This window comes from Pristiophorus japonicus, chromosome 5 (assembly GCF_044704955.1).
Source record: "Pristiophorus japonicus isolate sPriJap1 chromosome 5, sPriJap1.hap1, whole genome shotgun sequence".
NCBI lineage: Eukaryota > Metazoa > Chordata > Chondrichthyes > Pristiophoridae > Pristiophorus > Pristiophorus japonicus.
The window spans coordinates 191,512,753-191,534,040 of record NC_091981.1 but is presented as its reverse complement, the minus strand read 5'-3'; the positions used below and the strand labels follow the sequence as shown (position 1 = coordinate 191,534,040).

Genomic DNA, 21,288 nt, shown 5'->3' with positions numbered 1-21,288 from the left:
AGAGAAGTGGTTAGCATTGTAGAGCTTCTCGGCAGACGACAGGGCTGGGGGCAAAGTCTAATTACCTCCTTTGCATCAACTCAGAGAGGACTACTAAATAATACAAAGCAACTTGGAGCAGATGGTAGTTGTAGAAATCACTGCTTCAATCCCACAGAATGCAGAAGCCAGGAGGCAAGTTGTCACCTCCAATTCGCAGACTTTTACTGGTGGTATTCAGGCCTTGAGTGATAGAAACATAGAAACATAGAAAATAGGTGCAGGAGTAGGCCATTCGGCCCTTCTAGCCTGCACCGCCATTCAATGAGTTCATGGCTGAACATGCAACTTCAGTACCCCATTCCTGCTTTTTCGCCATACCCCTTGATCCCCCTCGTAGTAAGGACTTCATCTAACTCCTTTTTGAATATATTTAGTGAATTGGCCTCAATAACTTTCTGTGGTAGAGAATTCCACAGGTTCACCACTCTCTGGGTGAAGAAGTTTCTCCTCATCTCGGTCCTAAATGGCTTACCCCTTATCCTTAGACTGTGACCCCTGGTTCTGCACTTCCCCAACATTGGGAACATTCTTCCTGCATCTAACCTGTCTAAACCCATCAGAATTTTAAACATTTCTATGAGGTCCCCTCTCATTCTTCTGAACTCCAGTGAATACAAGCCCAGTTGATCCAGTCTTTCTTGATAGGTCAGTCCCGCCATTCCGGGAATCAGTCTGGTGAACCTTCGTTGCACTCGCTCAATAGCAAGAATGTCCTTCCTCAGGTTAGGAGACCAAAACTGTACACAATACTCCAGGTGTGGCCTCACCAAGGCCCTGTACAACTGTAGTAACACCTCCCTGCCCCTGTACTCAAATCCACTCGCTATGAAGGCCAACATGCCATTTGCTTTCTTAACCGCCTGCTGTACCTGCATGCCAACCTTCAATGATTGATGTACCATGACACCCAGGTCTCGTTGCACTTCCCCTTTTCCTAATCTGTCACCATTCAGATAATAGTCTATCTCTCTGTTTTTAACACCAAAGTGGATGACCTCACATTTATCCACATTATACTTCATCTGCCATGCATTTGCCCACTCACCTAACCTATCCAAGTCGCTCTGTAGCCTCATAGCATCCTCCTCGCAGCTCACACTGCCACCCAACTTAGTGTCATCCGCAAATTTAGAGATACTACATTTGATCCCCTTGTCTAAATCATTAATGTACAGTGTAAACAGCTGGGGCCCCAGCACAGAATCTTGCGGTACCCCACTAGTCACTGCTTACCATTCTGAAAAGTACCCATTTACTCCTACTCTTTGCTTCCTGTCTGGCAACCAGTTCTCAATCCACTACCCCCAATCTCATGTGCTTTAACTTTGCACATTAATCTCTTGTGTGGGACCTGGTCGAAAGCCTTCTGAAAGTCCAAATAAACCACATCAACTGGTTCTCCCTTGTCCACTCTACTGGAAACATCCTCAAAAAATTCCAGAAGATTTGTCAAGCATAATTTCCCTTTCACAAATCCATGCTGACTTGGACCTATCATGTCACCTCTTTCCAAATGCGCTGCTATGACATCCTTATTAATTGATTCCATCATTTTACCCACTACCGATGTCAGGCTGACCGGTCTATAATTCCCTGTTTTCTCTCTCCCTCCTTTTTTAAAAAGTGGGGTTACATTGGCTACCCTCCACTCGATAGGAACTGATCCAGAGTCAATGGAATGTTGGAAAATGACTGTCAATGCATCCGCTATTTCTAAGGCCACCTCCTTAAGTACTCTGGGATGCAGTCCATCAGGCCCTGAGGATTTATCGGCCTTCAATCCCATCAATTTCCCCAACACAATTTCCCGACTAATAAGGATTTCCCTCAGTTCCTCCTTCTTACTAGACCCTCTGACCCCTTTTATATCTGGAAGGTTGTTTGTGTCTTCTTTAGTGAATTCCGAACCAAAGTACTTGTTCAATTGGTCTGTCATTTCTTTGTTCCCCGTTATGACTTCCCCTAATTCTGACTGCAGGGGACCTACGTTTGTCTTTACTAACCTTTTTCTCTTTACATACCTATAGAAACTTTTGCAATCCGTCTTAATGTTCCCTGCAAGCTTCTTCTCGTACTCCATTTTCCCTGCCCTAATCAAACCCTTTGTCCTCCTCTGCTGAGTTCTAAATTTCTCCCAGTCCCCGGGTTCGCTGCTATTTCTGGCCAATTTGTATGCCACTTCCTTGGCTTTAATACTATCCCTGATTTCCCTTGATAGCCATGAGCCATGGTTGAGCCACCTTCCCTTTTTTATTTTTACGCCAGACAGGAATGTACAATTCTTGTAGTTCATCCATGTGGTCTCTAAATGTCTGCCATTGCCCATCCACAGCCAACCCCTTCAGTATCATTCACCAATCTATCCTAGCCAATGGAATGGAGAGAACAATATCTATCAAATTCCAAGATCACCTGGGCAGAATTTGAAAGGGTTTGTGTGATATTCAGTGTACTCTCTCCTATGGATTAAAGGATATTAGTAATTCCATAAGATCTTTTTTCCAGAGATCATTAGCAACCAATACCCTCACCCCATGCCTAATGAGAGAGCAGGAGAGGTCTCTGAGCGTCTTGCCTTGCCTTGCCTGGACACCAGAGAGTTCTCTGTTCAGTCCCCTCTAATGCCTTCACAGGCGGGATGCCAGAAGGCTAGTGCTGTGGAGATTCCAATCCCAGAGAAGCAGTCTGTTAGATTCCATCCCAGGACAGTAGCTGTGAAAAGAGGGACACTTCTGTCCCAAGAGGCACATACTCATATAGAACAGCCGTCAACATCTAAGATCCCAAGCTCTCAGACTTTACTTAGACAAAGTGCTGGACTAAGAATGAAGAAAAAGTTAAACAAGGGTGGTGAGTCTAACTGATTTCTCAGTTACAGTGGTGAGTGTAATTGATTTCTCAGTTACAATATTCCAGAAACTTTATATGATTGTTGCTGTCAGAAATATTATCATAATTCTTCTATTGAAAGCATAAAGTTGCATTGGAACTTTTCGATTAAGGGACCCTCATGGGAATTCAGCTTTTAAAGATAAATGTAGTGTTCTGAAATGTTATGCATCAAAAGTGATGTGGAGCATCCTGTTTATTACAGATGCTGTATAATCTTATCACATGGAACTGAAAGTCTCTCTGATTAGTTTGTCTTGCAGCTCTTTGCCCAGAAATCATGAATTTTAATATGTTGCTGAGAGATCCCATGGAGCATGTTCAGTGACCTGCAATGTTAGAATGTATTGAATCCAATCAGGACCTATCATTTCTGGTTTTTGTATTCCCTTTAAGCTGGGAAAGATTTGAATAGAAGTTAATAGGATCCACTCTGTATTAATAAACCTAAATATTGTAACATTAAGTGCTGGCTAATTACCAGAACCTATGGCAATTCTGCTATAATAATATAATATACACACATTAAAAGTATCAGGGTAAAGTATACCTGTGTAGGATGCATACATCTGATTTTAAATCTTCTGACATTAATACAGAGTATAACAAGCTTATCCATATTGTAAACACAACATTATGCAAATGCTTTGTTTAGCCCTTTTCCATCAATAACTTTGAAAAATTTAAATCATTTCTTGTGGGATTTTTAATTTTTGACCATTTCAAGAGATTTGAAAAGTACTGTTAAATGCCAACATATACATTATGTTCTGAAGATTCTGCAATGCATATCATATTCGTGGGACTTTTATTATTTTTGAAATTCTCTGAGTTGTGGGTGGATAATAAATTAATCCTTAACTATTAAATTTTCCAATGCATATATATCAAATAGAGTTGTGTGAATTCACCTGATTAGGTGGGAAAGCTTTAGAAATGAAAATAGAATATAGAATATATGGGAAATAACTGGTGCACATTAATTGCCACATAGTGTACTCCTGAAAGCCGCTTATGTTTAAATAGCTTGGTGCTGCAATGTTGTGATTGTATGTTGCCGACTGAATTTCTCAATTACTAATTGTAGTTATTAAGGATAAGAGATAGCCAGAAGCGAGCTGCATCATAATAGCCCCTTTTGAGACTCAAGTGATATAACTCATAAAAGCAAAGCTGGAGCAGTTTTTCAATATTGTCTGAGCTCCAAGTTATGTAACTTTCTGAAAAGTATTATTGTTTATATTTATATAGAAGTAGTTACTGTTCTATGACCTTTCTGTACCATGTGAGATTATTTATATCCTGGTGGCCAGATGTAATTCCAGCTCTCTGACCTTAATGTCCATCACATGTATAGAAATTCCAAAGCGTCCTGTTTGGGGCAATAACTTTTGAAAACTAGAAAAAGTAGCGCAGGTGCTAATGATTCTCTACTGCCGGGAAATTCAGCTTTAGTGTTCCAAGAGGGAAGTGGAGCACTAAATCAAGTGCTAACCACTTCTCTTAAAGCACTAAAGTCTCAGAGCATGGCGGTAACGTCAGAACACTAAGCAATGTGGAGTGCCATGCTAACGACATCAGAGGCTGCTTCCCTCACTTAAAGGGTAGGGCCAATGATGGTGAATGTTATGTATGTAAACATTATCAATGTGTAAGACTTGCCACCAGGGGGCGCAAGTGTGGGGGACCCAAGGGTCACCTGCACACCCTGGGCAAGCAGGTATAAAAGGCAGTCTACCATGCTGCTTCCTCACTCTGGAGTTACATTAAAGAGACCAAGGTCACAACAGTTTGAGCTTACAATATACAGTCTTGTGGAATAATTCTGAACATAAAAATTGGCAACGAGTAACAGATCACGAACTTTCACGTGGTTATGGGTGCCGTTGGTATTCTTGAGAGATTTGTTGAGGGTGTTGATTGGGAAGCTTTCGTTGAGTGTCTTGACCAGTACTTCGTGGCCAATGAGCTGGATAAGGAAGAAACCGCGGTCAAGCGCAGGGCAATTCTCCTCACCGTTTGCGGGGGTCCACGATATATGGCCTCATCAAAAATCCGCTAGCACCGACGAAACCAACGGAGAAGACATATGAAGAGTTGTGCACGAAGGAGAGCATCTTGATGGCCAGGTATCGCTTTTATACGCACTGTCGCTCCGAGGGCCAGGACGTGGTGAGCTATGTCGCCGATCTAAGATGCCTTGCGGGACCGTGCGTATTTGCTGGATTTTTGCGGGAAGTGTTGTGGGACATTTTCGTGCTTGGAATCGGCCACGAGGTCATTCTTCGCAAACTGCTGTCTGTCGAAACCCAAGGCCATCACTGATGATAGCCCATGCTTTCATGTCCATGAACGATAACACTAAACAGATATCATTGCAGCATCGAAGCTCACTGGAAAGTACTGTTCATAAAATAACGCCTTCAGCAGGCAGAACTGTACATGGCAGGGCCTACATGCCCGCAGAGGCCAGACCTAGGAAGACACAGAGTCTGCTGTGGGGCATGAATGCAAATCCATTAACACCATGTTGGCGCTGTGGAGGTAATCATCGAGCCCATCAATGTCGATTCAAGCACTACATGTGCAAGGGCTGTGGAACAATGGGGAACCTCCAACGAATGTGCAGATGTGCTGCAACTCACCACGTGGCAGAGTCGGCAGAAGATGACCGATCTGGCGTGGGTCACGCTGAACGAGTAAGAGAGGCAACTCAACCCGAGGCTGAAGAGGAAGTGTGTGGGGTACACACCTTCACCACCAAAAGCCCTCCGATAATGTTAAAAGTCAAATTTAATGGCATCCTGTTTCCATGGAATTGGATACGAGGGCGAGTCAGTCAATTATGAGCCAGAAGGCTTTTGAGAAACTGTGGGCAACAAGGCACAAAGCCAAAACTAAGCCCGATCCACACCAAGCTGCGCACTTACACCAAAGAGCTCATACCAGTCATTGGCAGTGTGGCAGTGAAGGCATCGTACGATAGATCTGTGCATGATTTACCACTATGGATTGTACCAGGCGATGGCCCAACGCTGTTCGGCAGAAGCTGGCTAGGAAAGATCCGATGGAACTGGGACGACATCAAAGCACTGTCTTCGGTGGATGACGCCTCGTGCGCCCAAGTGCTAAACAAATTCCCGTTGTTATTCGAGCCAGGCATTGGCAACTTCACAGGCGCCAAAGAGCAGATCCATCTAGTCCCTGATGCATGACCCGTTCTTCACAAGGCCCAAGTGGTTCCATATATGATGCGAGAGAAAGTCGAGATCGAGCTGGACAGACTTCAACGAGAGGGGATCATATTGCCAGTCGAGTTCAACGAGTGGGCCAGTCCAATTGTTCCGATGTTGAAAAGCGATGGGACAGTCAGAATCTGCGGGGACTACAAGGTAATGATCAACCGAATCTCATTACAGGACCAGTACCCACTACCCAAAGTGGATGATCTGTTTGCAATGCTAGCAGGAGGGAAGTCGTTCACCAAGCTGTATCTAACCTCTGCTTATATGACACAGGAGCTGGCTGAACCTTCGAATAAATTGACATGCATGAACACGCACAAAGGACTGTTCATATACCACAGATGCCCCTTTGGGATTCGCTCGGCTGTGGCCATTTTCCAGAGAAACATGGAGAGTCTGCTGAAATCGGTTCTGCGCATTGTAGTGTTTCAAGACAACAGCTTGATCACTGACCGCAACACCACCGAACACTTGCACAACCTGGAAAAGGTTTTCAAGCGACTGGACAGAGTGGGACTCAGGTTGAAACGCTCCAAGTGTGTTTTTCTGGCATCGGAGGTTGAATTTCTGGGGAGAAAGATTGCGGCGGACGTCATCAGACCCATGGACTCCAAGACGGAGGTCATCAAGAATGCACCCAGACCACAGAATGTGATGGAACTGCGTTCGTTCCTGGGACTCCTCAACTATTTTGGTAACTTTCTACTGGGGTTGAGCACTTTGCTGGAGCCTTTGCATTTATTGCTACATGACGGTGACAACTGGGCTTGGGGTAAATCTCAAGAGACAGCCTTTAACAAGGCCAGAAACCTGCTATGTTCTAATAAGTTACTTTTATTGTATGACCTGTGTAAACGTTTAGTACTAGCTTGTGATGCATCTTCGTACGGGGTCGGTTGTGTGTTACAGCAAGCCAATGGGTCAGGCAAACTGCAACCAGTTGCATATGCATCCAGAAGCTTATCTAAGGCTGAAAAAGCCGAGAGTATGGTTGAGAAAGAAGCATTAGCATGCATATACGGGGTTAAGAAAATGCACCAAAACCTATTTGGACTTCGGTTCGAGCTCGAAATCGACTACAAGCCACTCATTTCGCTGTTCTCAGAAAGCAAAGGTATTAACACCAATGCTTCGTCCCGCATCCAAACATGGGCACTAACGTTATCTGTGTATGATTATGTAATCCACAGACCAGGCACTGAGAACTGTGCTGATGCCCTCAGTCAGCTACCACTGCCCACCACCGGGATGGAAATGGCGCAACCCACAGACTTGCTTCTTGTAATGGATGCTTTTGAGAGTGAGGGGTCACCCATCATGGCTCGCCAGATCAGGACATGGACTAGCCAGGATCGTGTGCTATCACTAGTAAAAAGCTGTGTCCTCAGTGGGAGCTAGTCGGTGGTTCCCGGGGAAATGCAAGATGAAATTAAGCCGTTCCACCGACGAAAGGATGAAATGTCCATCCATTTGGACTGTCTCCTATGGGGGAATTGTGTAGTTTTGCCAAAAAAAGGCAGGGAAATGTTTATATGCGACCTTCACAGTATCCACCCAGGCATAGTCATGATGAAGGCTATCGCCAGGTCGCACTCGGAATTGGAGTCATACGTACACCAATGTAACACTTGCTCACAGTTGAGCAATGCACCAAGGGAGGCCCCACTGAGTCTGTATTCATGGCCCTCCAAACCATGGTCCATGTTTCACCAGCTCGGAATTCAACGAGTTCATGATCCGCTATGGCATCAAACATGTCAGATCAGCGCTGTTTAAGCCCGCATCCAATGGTCAAGCGGAATGGGCAGTCCAAACCACCAAACGCATGACGGACGGTTCCCTGCAGACCCGGTTATCTCGGATCCTACTCAGCTACCGCACGCGACCCCACTCGCTTACCGGGGTTCCCCCTGCAGAATTGCTAATGAAGGGATTACTCAAAACCAGGCTCTCCTTAGTCCATCCTCAATGATCATGTAGAAACCCGGTGTCACCGGCATAACGTGTACCACAATCGTGCGGCTGTGTCGTGTGACATTGAGGTTAATGACCCTTAATTACGGTCATGGTCCCAAATGGGTTGCTGGCACTGTGTTAGCCAAGGGGGGAAATAGAGTGTTTGTTGTCAAACTTTTGAATGGACAAACGTGCAGAAAGCACTTGGATCAGACCAAACTGCGGTTCACTGACAACCAAGAACAGTTTGAAGAGGACATTACCATCAACGATCCACCCACACACATCCAACCAGCAATTGACCTCGCGGTCAACCACGAGGATGAATCCACCATGCCCGACAGTCCAATCAGACGAGCCACAACGCAATGCAGCAAGGATCCGACCGACTCACCTATGCCAGGACTTCAACTCTGGCGATCAACCCAGAAACACAGAGCCCCAGATCGCCTCAACTTGTAAATAACTTGTATCTAAGATTTTGGGAGGAATTATGTTATGTATGTAAACATTACCAATGTGTAACACTTGCCACCAGGGGGTGCACCTGTGGGAGACCCAAGGGTCATCTGCAAACCCTGGGCAAGCAGGTATAAAAGGCAGTCTACCATGTGCTTCCTCACTCTGGAGTTACATTAAAGAGACCAAGGTCACAACAGTTTGAGCTTACACTATACAGTCTTGTGGAGTTATTCTGAACATAACAGTGTACAACCTACTTCTCGGCATTTCTACATTGCAAGGTGACCTGCGTGACTGCCATTACAGCCCCAAACACTCTTACAAAGGCTTGGACATATTTAAGCAATCAAACAGCAAAAACTTTCAGCAGGCACCATAATGGTGCAAATAATAAAGGTTGGCCTACATGAAAATCAATCCCTTTAATTAGCGCTCCCCAAGCACCCAGCCAAATTGACAATGCCTCCTCTTTCTGCCATTGTTGACGCCCGGCGATACAGCAGGAGACGGGAGCCAATTTCATATCCGGAGCAGTAATGGCGTGCTACGCACATTAGGATGTCATGGTCTGTAAGATGCTAGAGGCCCAGGCGATAAATGTTAACACCACGCTAACCCGGCACTGAAGTTCGCAGGCATTGCTGAAATCGTCGTGTCCGGTCGTTAACCACTTAGCCCCCTCCCACCCCCGGTGCTAACGGAAGGCACTAAGCAGGCAAATTTCTCCCCCTTGATACTTACTTGATGCCTTAAAATAAAAAGGCCTTGTCCCTACACTAGCACTACTGTTGGACTATATCTATCAGAGCTGGCACTGATGCAGAAGAAAATAATTTTGCCCAATATATCAGAAAAAAAAGTTAGCAGGATACAAGATCAAGGCTGTTGTTTTATCTCAGGGTTATCATAAATCATTAAATCTTCACTCTAACTGTTTATAGTTTGGTTAATCCACTTGATTTGATTTCAAAACATAAATAGCATCAGTGGAGAGAACCGACAAGTTAATGTTTCAGGTGTAACCTTTTTCCACATATGCTGATTGACCTGCTGAGTGTTTCCAACATTTTCTGTTGTTCCAGATTTCCAGCATATTTCAATTTTTTGGTTTCTATTTTGATTAGACTCCAGCTTTCTAACCCACTCTAATGTTTCCAACTTTCTGTCTATAATATTTCAGCATTCCAAAATCTACTTACTCTTATTTGTACAATTAACAAAATGTAACAGCAATTTGCCTTAAGGGACGAAAACATCGTAAAAAATTTCCAGGAAGGGAAGGAACACTCAACAAGAGTTGGGGAAGGGATGATTAAAGGATTGGTCAAAGAAGTAAGTTTTGAGCTGTATTTTGAAGGCAGGGAGAGCCAGAGCAAGATAGAGTAGTTTAGGAGTGAAGGGGCATGATGGTTGAGAGCTCTGCCACTCACTGGGGTAGAGTGAGGGGAAGTTGCACAGTAGACGAGAGTCGGAAGAGTGGAGGATGCAAGCAGGAACATAGGGCAGGTTGCAACGATAATTGGTAAAGATTTTCAAATCTGCCTGCTGGGTGATGGGAAACCAGTGAAGAAAGGGTGAGTAGTTGAACTGAACCTAGTATCGGATAGAATGCAAGCAACAAGATTTTTTGATGAGTTAGAACTTATGTAGGGTCATACCCCTTCGCTCTTAATATTAGGGGGATCAAGGGGTATGGCGAGAAAGCAGGAAAGGGGTACTGAGGTTGCATGTTCAGCCATGAACTCCTTGAATGGCAGTGCAGGCTCGAAGGGCCGAATGGCTTACTCCTGCACCTATTTTCTATGTTTCTATGAAACTTGAGAGCTGGTGAGGGGACCATTGAAAAAAATCAAACCTGGGAAATGTGAAAGTAAGAATGGGTGTTTCAGCACTGGTGTGGGTGAGGTAGAGATGGAGCTCAGTCATGTGACAGGTGAGAATGGGTAATCTTGATGAAGAATAAGATATGGGATTTGAAGCTCAATTCTGAGCCAAGCCTCATGTTATAGATCATATTAATTATTTTGATTATAAAGTTTTACAACTTACATGAACTGATAAGAATTCAGAAAGTTATCTTTTTATCTTGCAATAGTTTATTGACTGTTCAGATATTTGTAAAATCACTTTCCTGGATCTTCATTAACATACTTGCTCCTTCAATTTCAGCCTTGATGATGCTGGGGATACTGCAGTTGTCCTTAGCGTCTTCTGGGCTATGGTGGGGCGGGGGGGGGGGGGGGGCGGTGCGGGGGAAATAAGGTAAAGTTTCTATTCCTGTTCAGTATCCAGTGACTCCCATTGGAAAATGTGCATGTGTTGATGTCAGATAAGGACAGAATCGAGCTAGACTGTGACGTTTCTCATTATCAGATAGCTCGTGGTACAGGCTGAACCTTCCTTATCCAGCAACCTCGGGACCTGGCCTGTGCCGAATAAGGGATTTTGCCGGATAAAGGGAGGTCAGCCCGAGGGGGGGGAGGGGGAGGGGGGGGGGAGATGGCCCGAGGTCAGGGAGGGGGAAAGCGGGAGGTGGTCGGTGCCCCGGGTGGGCCCCAGCGGGTGTCGGCACGGCCCCCAGCAGGCTGAGTGTCGACGGGCTCTGACGGGCTGAGTGTCAGCGGGCTCCGCAAAGTCAGGAGGTCGGCTGTGATCTGTGCATGCACCCCCAGCCACCAGAATCATACTGGACAAAGGGTGGTGCCAGATAAGGGAGTCCCGGCTAAGGGAGGTCCAACCTATACATACTCTTAGGATGACACATGAATAATGGTCACTTGGGTGAGATATTTGTGGGCCTGTTGCCATTTGTAGAACTGCACACCACCATGACCCAGGGACAAATCTGGAGGGAAATAAACAGGAAAATAAAGAGAGTATTTTATCATTTGGGCAGACGATTTGCGTAACACGAGTGTCGACGAGCTGGGAGGATCGCCTCAGCTACCCATTAAACTAGCAGTAGAAAGATGGTGGTTGGATGGAAAATCAGAAATATGTCTACTGCTTTGATTTTAGCTCTGAGTTGCTGCCAGGTGGGGAAAGTTAAAATCTCCCCTTCTGGTATACAGTAGTTGTGAACAACATCTCAGACATGTGATTTGTGGTTATATTTTATTTAATTGCTGTTGAGCTACGGAGAAGAATATTTATCTGGCAAAGGATTATCTAAAGAGTATTTTTGAGTTAATGGCCTCTGGGAGTTTTTAAAGGACATTTTTCAAAGTCAAATAAAGAGTTCCATTTGTTTCTACTCTACACAATTTGCATTTGTGGTCTGCAGTCTGAACACACCTTACTGTCTCAGCACTCTTGAACATGTTACACTGCTCATTAAAGACAAGTTATAAAAGAATGATTTCATTTTGCTAAAACTCCTTTGGGGCTGAAATTCCCCTGTTCTGTGCCTCCCTAGGGGGCACTCACGGGGCGCGAAACTGTTTTTGTCCAGGGGTCGCTCCCGGCTCCTGCGAAATTGCGCGGGAGTTAGCGAAAATGCGAAAACGGTAGCACCGTATATAAGATGACTGCTGTCTGCACCACAGCAAAGTGCCAGTTTGACTCAGTGGGTAACATACTTACCATGGGTCAGAAGGTTGAACCCTGCACCAGGCTTTGAGTGCTTAACATAGGATGCAGCATTTCAGCAACAGTCAATCAACCCCACCAAAGTATTATTGCTATCTATGGCACTTTGGTGAATCCAAAACAGTTGTGGTATTCATCCATATCATAGTGAATGTATTTCAAAGCAATTTATTGTAAGTAAATTACATGGAGTATAAACATCGACAAAGTAAAGTTGGGCTGAATGGCCTGTTTCTGTGCTGTAAATTATATATAATATATAAAGCACTTTGGGACATTTCTGAGTGATGCGATAAGACACTATCAATTCAAGTTCATTCATTCTTACTTACTGAAGGAGTCATCATAGGCGGTCCCTCGGAATTGAGGAAGACTTACTTCCACTCTAAAAATGAGTTCTTAGGTGACTGAAGAGTCCAATACGGGAATTACAGTCTCTGTCACAGTTGGGACAGACAGTCGTTGAAGGAAAGGATGGGTGGGACTGGTTTGCCGCACGCTCCTTCCGCTGCCTGTACTTGATTTCTGCATGCTCTCGGCGATGAGACTCGAGGTGCTCAGCGCCCTCCCAGATGCACTTCCTCCACTTAGGGCCGTCTTTAGCCAGGGACTTCCAGGTGTCAGTGGGGATGTTGCATTTTATCAAGGAGGCTTTGAGGGTGTCCTTGAAACATTTCCTCTGCTCACTTTGGGCTTGTTTGCCGTGAAGGAGTTCCGAGTAGAGCGTTTGCTTTGGGAGTCTTGTGTCAGGCATGCGAACAATGTGGCCCGCCCAGCGGAGCTGGTCGAGTGTGGTCAGTGCTTCAATGTTGGGGATGTTGGCCTGGTCAAGAACGCTAACGTTGGTGCGTCTGTCCTCCCAGGGGATTGCAGGATCTTGCGGAGACATTGTTGGTGGTATTCCTCCAGCGATTGGAGGTGTCTACTGTATATGGTCCATGTCTCTGAGCCAAAGAGGAGGGCGAGTATCACTACAGCCCTGTAGACCATGAGCTTGGTGGAAGATTTGAGGGCCTGGTCTTCGAACACTCTTCATCAATGCAGCATTCCTTCAGTTTATAGACATGGACCATATACTAAAGGATTGCTGCATTGTCAGATTGTCAGATTTCAAATGAGTAATTAGATGGGGGTCATGTCCACCTGTTGAGGTAGAGCTATCATCTCACTCCTTTAACAGTGACTGCCTCACCGATACAAGCTGCGTTCTGTTGATATTGAAAATACTTTCAGTACTTTTGTGAAAACTGTCATTTTCAGAAATTCAAGCATCTGATGTGGAAACTGAGAATCCCAGTCCAGGTGGCACGGAAGGTACCCAAGATCATTTAGCAGGCACCAACTTCAGATATATGCCACCTTCTGGGCACATCATACCCGACAGACTGTCCGATACACGAAATTCAGCTGATATACTGATGGGAAGGAGGTCACGTATAAACTACAAACCGAAGCCAAGAGAGCCGCAGGTAAGAATCAAAAATTTCTTGAAATCATTTGGAAAAAATTGTTTAAATTACTGTTGGCTTAACATTGGTAAGCATTTTTCCTGGGTTTCCTTTACCATTGCATGGTGATTAACTTAATGGGCTAGAGTTTCCATTATTTTTGCATGCATAACTCCCACTTAAAGTCCATTTTACCGCTGAAATGAGGTGTAACGCCCAGATATCGCCCATTTAGCCACAAAATGGAAAGTGACGGCCATTTTTTGGACACTTATCGCCGAGCATTACTTTCAGCATTACGTAACGCCGGGAAATAATAATACCGTCCGCCCACTTTTTTGGGGCGGAATCATCTGAATGGGTGAAACCAACGCCCATAATATCGCCCAGTGTTACTTTCGGCACGTAATAGAAACATAGAAACATAGAAAATAGGTGCAGGAGCAGGCCATTCGGCCCTTCGAGCCTGCACTGCCATTCAATATGATCATGGCTGATCATGCAACCTCAGTACCCCATCCCTGCCTTCTCTCCATATCCCCTGATCCCTTTAGCCGGAAGGGCCACATCTAATTCCCTTTTGAATATGTCCAATGAACTGGACTCAGCAACTTTCTGTGGCAGAGAATTCCACAGATTCACAACTCTCTGGGTGAAAAAGTTTCTCCTCATCTCGATTCTATATGGCTTCCCCCTTATCTTTAGACTGTGACCCCTGGTTCTGGACTTCCCCAACATCGGGAACATTCTTCCTGCATCTAACCTGTCCAGTCCTGTCAGAATTTTATAAGTTTCTATGAGATCCCCTCTCATTCTTCTAAATTCCAGTGAGTATAAGCCTAGCCGATTCAGTCTTTCCGCATATGTCAGTCCTGCCATCCCGGGAATCAGTCTGGTGAACCTTCGCTGCACTCCCTCAATAGCATGCATGCCCTTCCTCAGATGAGGAGACCAAAACTGCACACAATACTCAAGGTGTGGTCCCACCAAGACCCTGTACAACTGCAATAAGACCTCCCTGTTCCTATACTCAAATCCCCTCACTATGAAGGCCAGCATGCCATTTGCTTTCTTTGCAGCCTGCTGTACCTGTATGCCTACCTTCAGTGACTGATGTACCATGACACCCAGGTCTCGTTGCAGCTCCCCTTTTACTAATCTATCACCATTCAGATAATAATCTGCCTTCCTGTTTTTGCCACCAAAGTGGATAACCTCACATTTATCCACATTATACTTTTTCTGCCATGCATTTGCCCATTCACCTAACCTGTCCAGGTCCCCCTGCAGCCTCTTAGCATCCTCCTCGCAGCTTGCACTGCCACCCAACTTAGAGTCATCTGCAAACTTGGAGATATTACATTCAATTCCTTCGTCGAAATCATTAATGTATATTGTAAATAGCTGGGGTCCCAGCACTGAAACCTGCGGCACCCCACTAGTCACTGCCTGCCATTCTGAAAAGGACCCTTTTATTCCAACTCTTTCTTCCTGTCTGCCAACCAGTTCTCTATCCACATCAATACATTAACCCCAATACCATGTGCCTTAATTTTGCACAATAATCTCTTGTGTGGGACCTTGTCAAAAGCCCTTTGAAAGTCCAAATACACCACATCCACTGGTTTTCCCTTATCCACTCTACTAGTTCCATCTTCAAGAAACTCTAGAAGATTTGTCAAGCATGATTTCTTTTTCATGAATCCATGCTGACTTGGATCGATCCTGTCACTGCTTTCCAAATGCTCTGCTATTACATCTTTAATAATTGATTCCAGCATTTTCCCAAGAACCGGTATCAGGCTAACCAGTCTACAATTCCGTTTTCTCTCTATCGTCTTTTTTAAAAAGTGGGATTACCATAGCTACCCTCCAATCCAGAGGAACTGAATCAGGGTCCATGGAATGTTGGAAAATGACCATCAATGCATCTACCATTTCTAGGGCCACTTCCTTCAGTATTCTGGGATGCAAACTATCAGGCCCCGGGGATTTATCAGCCTTCAGTCCCTTCAATTTCCCAAACACCATTTCCTGACTAATGAGGATTTCCCTCTTCTCGCTAGACCCTCGGTCCCCTAATATTTTCGGGAGGTTATCTGTGTCTTCCTTAGTGAAGACAGAACCAAAGTATTTGTTCAAATGGTCTGCCATTTCCTTGTTCTCCATATGAATTTGCCTGATTCTGACTGCAAGGGACCTGCATTAGTCTTCACTAATCTTTCTCTCTTCACATATCTATAGAAGCTTTTGCAGTCAGTTTTTATGTTCCCTGATAGTTTATTCTCTTACTCTATTATCCCCCTCCTAATTAAATCCTTAGATCTCCTCTGCTGAATTCTAAATTTCTCCCAGTCCTCAGGTTTGCTGCTTTTTCTGGCCAATTTATATGCCTCTTCCTTGGATTTAACACTTTCCCTAATTTCCCTTGTTAGCCACGGTTGAGCCACATTCCCTTTTTTATTCTTACGCCACACAGGGATGTGCAATTGTTGTAGTTCATCCATGTGATACTTAAATGTCTGCCATTGCCTATCCACCGTCAACCCATTAAGTATCATTCTCCAGTCTATCCTAGCCAATTCGCGTCTCATACCGTTGAAGTTTCCTTTCTTTAAGTTCGGGACCCTAGTCTCTGAATTAACTGTGTCACTCTCCATCTTAATAAAGAATTCTACCATGTTATGGTCACTCTTCCCCAAGGGGCCCCGCATGACCAGATTGCTATTAATCCTCTCTTGTTACACAAGACCCAGTCTCGGATGGCCTGCTTTCTAGTTGGTTCTTCAACATATTGGTCTCGAAAACCATCCCTAATACACTCCAGGAAATCCTCCTCCACAGTATTGCTACCAGTTTAGTTAGCCCAATCAATATGTAGAATAAAGTCACCCATGATAACTGCTGTACCCTTATTGCACGCATCCCTAATTTCCTGTTTGATGCCATCCCCAACCTCCCTACTACTGTTTGGTGGTCTGTACACAACTCCCACTAATGTTTTATGTCCTTTGGTGTTTCGCAGCTCTACCCATATAGGTTCCACATCATCCATGCTAATGTCCTTCCTTACTAACGCCGAGATTCAATAATACAGACCGCCCATTTTCTTTTGTCGTAAAGATCAAATTTGCCGAAACTAACGCCCAGTATATCACCCAGCTTCACTTTCATCACATCGTACACATCTTGCCTATAATATTGCTCGCCCAAAACACCGCTCTGATAAAGTGGAACTGTGCTGAATTAATCACAGCGGTGTGGACGCCATTTTTCAAACCGCAGGTCGCTTCATCGAAAAGGCTGCTTCAACTTCGGGGGAGTTTGGATTGACTCTGGAGTTCTTCTCAGGTGAAGTGACCATTTGAACAGACATCTTTTCAGACTGTGGACATTTGGATTTTACTGTAGGTGTCTTTTAGTGTTGAAATTATTGCTTCTGATCAATCAGTATTATACTTTCATTGGAATGGGGTCAGCCATTTCTCAGCCTGCATTGATTACTACGTAGATGTTGCAGAGTGCAAATGGCACAACATCTAATGCACACCATTATGTGCCCAATCTAAGACTTGCCAGAATGAGGAGGCGGTCCAGACCATACACACCTCGTACTTACAGGGAGAAGAGGTCTTACCTCGACGAGTCCGAGAACACCTGCCTTCGGAGACTGCACTTCCACAAAGTGGTGATCACTGAAATATGCCAGGTCATCAGGGCAGATCTGCAGCCTGCCATCACCTTCAGGACATCACTGTCCGTCGAGGTCAAGGGCACTGTGGCACTGTCGTTCTATGCGTGCGGTTCCTTTCGGGCCTCCTCAGTTGACATTTCCCTCCATCTCACCATGTCGCACATCACTACACTAGACAGGTTACGGAGGCCTCGTACACATGTAGGATGGACTTTATCAGCTTCCCCATGACCATGGAGGCTCAGACTGACAGGGCTGGAGCATTCTACTGCATTGCTAAGTTCCCCAAGGTGTAGGGAGCAATATAGTGTACTCACATCGCCATGCGGGCACCTTTTCAGGACCCAGAGCTTTTTCGCAACAGAAAAGGATTTCACTCCCTGAAGGTCCAATTAGTTGTTGGCCACAACCAGATAATAATGGCAGTGAATGCCAAATGTCTGGACAGCTTCGATGAGGCTCACATCCTGTATGAGAGCACTGTCTCTGATATGTTTAAGAGTCAGCCACAGGGACAATGCTGGATGCTTGGTGACAACCGATATGGCCTAGCCACCTAGCTGATGATCCCCCTGCATGACACCCACACCGAGGTCAAGAAGCGATACAACCAGAGCCACACGCAATGTGGTCCAGAAAACAATTAGTGTGCTTAAGCAGCACTTCAGATGCCTGGAGCACTCAGGGGGGGAGTTACAATACAACCCTGAGCAAATAGCTCAATTCGTGGTCATGTGCTTCATGCTGCACAACCTGACTATCGGGAGGGGATAAGAATTGCCAGAAAGGACTGATGGTCCACCTCAGGAGAGAGAGGAAGAGGAGGACGAGGGACTGGACACTGATCTAGGGCCAGACAATCAGGCTGACTATGCAACCAGACCGCAGGAAAGGGCCCGTGGTGGCTACATAGCTGCAAGACTCTTACGTCAGGAGCTCATAAATGAGTGATTTGCCAAAAAAAAGTTGCTGTAATTGACAAAGCTGACACACTACTGTGTGTGTGCAGCTCAGATGTCAATGGTGGGCATCACCTTGGTGGCAGTTAAAGTTTAAGTTGATTCAAATTAAGTTTAATTATACTCTTTCATGTTAAGGAATCACCTATCTGAGAAAATGCGCAACAAGGTTATGTTGAATAAAAAACATTTAACACGACCATTGGTCTGAAATCATAAGTATCACAGGCAAAAACACCCCACCCCCACCCCACTTTTTTGACCGTTGACATCAATCAAATGGTCAACATGTCCAGCAACACAGAACACAAATGCAAAGCAGGAGGATGGCCCCCTCCCTCTTACATTACAACAAATTGCATACACCCAGATGGAGCTACAACAAAGCCATCACCTGTGGATATGCACCTCACTTTCCTTCCCCCCTCCCCTTTTTCTCCCCACCTCCAGCCCTTCTGCTCCTCGCTCCATGCTGCCTGGCCGAGGAGCTCCTCAGGCGGTGCCTCATTAAGGGGGATGAAGGCAGAGCTGGTGGTTGCACATGTACGGGAGTGGAGGGTGTCAAGGTGGGAACATTCTCAGATCCAGCAGGATCTTGGTCCTTGCCCTCATGTGTCGTTGGCAGTAGTGGTGAGGAACCTAGGGGTGGAGTGCCATGCTCCGGGACCACTGGGAGGCCTGTGCCAGCAGTGTTCCTGACTATCGCCTCCAGGGCCTTCGACATCCGTGGAACCTACTCAGTCATGGTGGCCAGCTGTCGGGATGTGCCCCCCAATGCATTGAGAATCTGGTCACCTATGTCTACAGTTCTGCTAGACAACTTTACCATCTCTCCGCTCTCATCTAGCACTCGTGGACCAGGCCTGCAGCGTCTACTAAACCTCCGCAGGATCGGCGTCGTCCTGGGGACAAATGGGGTGCCCTATGGTAAGGTCTTGGGCCCGGTATCTCCAGAGTGGAGGTGGGAATGGCCGGAGGAACACTAGATGGCCTTGGGGTGGAATGCGTTCTGGAGCCTGGCGATGCAGATTCCTCAAAGTCGGCGCTCTCATCCGTAGAGTATTGTGTGCAGTTTTGGTCTCCTAATCTGAGGAGGGACATTCTTGCTAGTGAGGGAGTGCAGCAAAGGTTCACCAGACTGATTCATGAAGAAAGATTGGATCGACTCGGCTTATATTCACTGGAATTTAGAAGAATGAGAGGGGATCTCATAGAAACATATAAAATTCTGACGGGATTGGACAGGTTAGATGCAGGAAGAATGTTCCCGATGTTGGGGAAGTCCAGAACCAGGGGTCACAGTCTAAGGATAAGGGGTAAGCCATTTAGGACCGAGATGAGGAGAACCTTCTTCACGCAGAGAATTGTGAACCTGTGGAATTCTCTACCATAGAGAGTTGTTGAGGCCAGTTCGTTAGATATATTCAAAAGGGAGTTAGATGTGGCTCTTATGGCTAAAGGGACCAAGGGGTATGGAGAGAAAGCAAGAATGGGGTACCAAAGTTGCATGATTAGCATTGATCATATTGAATGATGGTGCAGGCTCGAAGGGCCGAATGGCCTACTCCTGCATCTATTTTCTATGTTTCTATGTTTCTGGAGAACAGACCCAGAGGATTGAGGGGCGAGAATCGGACCTCCTCAGCAGCAGATGTAGGATTGTCTACCGAGTCCGGCCCCGCGCCCCCACATTCTGGCTTCTGTGGTCTTGCCTTGGGACGCACTGCTGGCTGAGCTGCAAAACATAAATGAGGTTATTAGCGGAGAAGGGGGTGCTAGGGTCACAAGGTGATTCCAGTGCTACACACAGCGTATGCACGACAAAAGCATCACCGCTATCAAAATCACCACAGACATCACATTTTATGACCATCAACACATTGTGCATTGCAATGATTTTCATGAGGCCAGCATTATTTATAGGACAATTTTAGAAACCATCTATCATATATTATTGTTCGGATATGAGTGGGTGTGGCATCAATTAACTTTAGATCATGCAATGATGTAAGCTTTACTCACGTGACATCACTTCAGGTTCTGCAGCTGCTTGCGTGGCAGTCCGGGGATGCCTCCCCATGAGTGCGAGCACCCGCTTTCGATGTCAGTGATGTCGCTGGTGACGGGTGGCCCCCCACCCGCTTGCCTCTGCACGGACCTTATCATCGATAGCTTCTTCTGTAAAAGGTGACAGGACGACATGGCAAGAGATCATTGCATGATATCATTGCTAGGTACTGTCACAGAGACTGATACATAGAAACATAGAAAATAGGTGCAGGAGTAGGCCATTCGGCCTTTCGAGCCTGCACCACCATTCAATATGATCATGGCTTATCATTAAACCTCAGTACCCCACCCCAGCCTTCTCTCCATACCCCCTGATCCCTTTAGCCATAAGAGCCACATCTAACTCCCTTTTGAATATGTCCAACGAATTGGACTCAACAGCTTTCTGTGGCAGAGAATTCCACAGGTTCACAATTCTCTGGGTGAAAAAGTTTCTCCTCATCTCGGTCCTATATGGCTTACCCCTTATCCTTAAACTGTGTCCCCTGGTTCTGGACTTCCCCAACATCAGGATACAACACATAACCGACAGATGTAATCATGATTATTATGATAATTATCATTCTTTACCTAAAGACGTACAGCTTGACCGCAAGCTTTGAGTACAACATTCCCGGTAAAAATGAAACACCTCGCATCTGATGATAGTCACTCATGACTCTTACAAATCAAATTATATAAATATATAAGCACATGTAAATAAATGTAGTACTTACTCTTGCGTATCCGACAAGGTCGTTCCATCGCTTGCTGCATTGGTTGCCCTCGCGCACCTCGTTGGTCGCCGACGAGACCACTTCTGCTATCTCAGTCCATATCTTCTGGTAGGCCTTTGGGATGGGCTTCCCACGCCCTCCCTGTAAAGTCCTTACTCTACAGCATGAAACCACATGAGGCACATTCCAGGGACAAGGCCACTCTGTGAACTTAACTCT

The 21,288-nt window shown here is 45.5% G+C and overlaps 1 protein-coding gene across 2 annotated transcripts in view; it reads left to right on the top strand.

Moving 5' to 3' along the window:
- LOC139264549 (insulin-like growth factor-binding protein 4) overlaps window positions 1–21,288 on the top strand; it is a 185,809-nt gene that overhangs the window by 122,608 nt on the left and 41,913 nt on the right. For both annotated transcript variants that reach the window (XM_070881183.1, XM_070881184.1), the window contains exon 2: window positions 13,443–13,651. In XM_070881183.1, coding sequence (XP_070737284.1) covers window positions 13,443–13,651 — 209 coding nt within the window. The remainder of the gene's footprint in view (window positions 1–13,442; window positions 13,652–21,288) is intronic.